This window comes from Amphimedon queenslandica, unplaced genomic scaffold (genome assembly GCF_000090795.2).
Source record: "Amphimedon queenslandica unplaced genomic scaffold, v1.1 AMPQUscaffold_13177, whole genome shotgun sequence".
Classification (NCBI taxonomy): Eukaryota; Metazoa; Porifera; class Demospongiae; order Haplosclerida; family Niphatidae; genus Amphimedon; species Amphimedon queenslandica.
Genome location: NW_003546587.1, coordinates 5,581 through 6,872, shown reverse-complemented (window position 1 = coordinate 6,872; position 1,292 = coordinate 5,581). Strand labels below are relative to the sequence as shown.

The 1,292-nt window shown below is 31.9% G+C and overlaps 1 protein-coding gene across 1 annotated transcript in view; it reads left to right on the top strand.

Moving 5' to 3' along the window:
• Positions 1-670, top strand: part of LOC105313922 (ankyrin-3-like) — a 4,689-nt gene extending 4,019 nt beyond the window's left edge. Inside the window, exon 5 of the mRNA XM_011407737.1 lies at positions 17-670. Coding sequence (XP_011406039.1) covers positions 17-670 — 654 coding nt within the window. The remainder of the gene's footprint in view (positions 1-16) is intronic.
• The last annotated feature ends 622 nt before the right edge of the window (positions 671-1,292 follow it).

Below are 1,292 nucleotides of genomic sequence, written 5' to 3'. Positions count from 1 at the left end.
TGTGAATAATAATAAGGAAGGATTGCTTCATGGAGCTGCTGAGAGTGGTAATAAGGATCTAATCCAATTCCTAGTGGAATCACACGGTCTTGATCCAGAGTCAGAAGATAAAGATGGAGTGACATGTCTACACATACTAGCAAAGCAAGGAGATGAAGAGATATACGAGCATCTTGTACCTCATGTTTGGAATAATCCAACTCCTAAGGATAAAGCTGGTCGATCTCCACTTCATTATGCTGGCAGACATTATGAGATGTCAGTGTATCTGATTCAATCTTTTAATATTCATCCTGAAGACAAAGACATTAATGGATTCACTGGTGTTCATGCTGCCTGTCAAGCTGGTAACATTCAACTTGTATCACATTACTTAACTAATTTAAAATGTGACAAGAATATTCTAACAAACAGCTCCAAAGGATTATTATATTTTGCTTGTAGAAGTGGTAACTTGGAGTTGGTTCATATTTTAATAGATAAATTTGATTTGGTTCCTGTTCAAGAAGATATTGATGGTGCTAGGTCAGTCAATGCTGAATCTATTGTTAAATTTCTTGAGGCTAGAATTAGTTTATCAAAATTAGTTCATGAATTTGTCAAAGAGGCAGAGAAAAGACAGCTAGTACCAACAGCTACTAAACCTCATCCTTCATTTTTATCTTCTTAACTTGTAAACTATAATACTATGTAAATGGATTGCTTTTTGTATTTGTCATTGTTGTACTTCATTCTTTTCGTTTGTTTTCATCCGTTTCGTTCGTGTTTCTTGGAATCATTTGAATTCTTTTGTGCGTATTACCAATTCACCACATCACACTCATTCTTTACTACACCTTCACGTTTACACAAACACATTTGATTGTTTCCTTTCTTCATTATATTAACACTATGGCATCAAATCTCTCTTTCTCTGCCTTCAAGAACACTGGAGACTTATTCTTTGATACTTTTTCATTTTCGCAATAGGGCAATTTTTTTCCATTTTTGATAATGTTTTTTTACAGTAAAGTAATGCTCAGTATTTATTTTTTTATTTCTATTGGTAGTTGTTATACAGTATGCAGCATTATGATGATTCTTTTGGTTTATTATTCTTATTTTGTTATTACAAATCATTCATTGTTGCATTGTATATTATGTTGCATTGTTTATGAGCATTAATAGTTTTTTTACTTGTTTCTGCTCCATTTTTTATTGAAATGAGATTTCTTTTACATGCCATAGCTTTTATACATTAACTTTTATTGAATGTGTTTATATGCATTGATATTACTTATCATTAGTGTCAC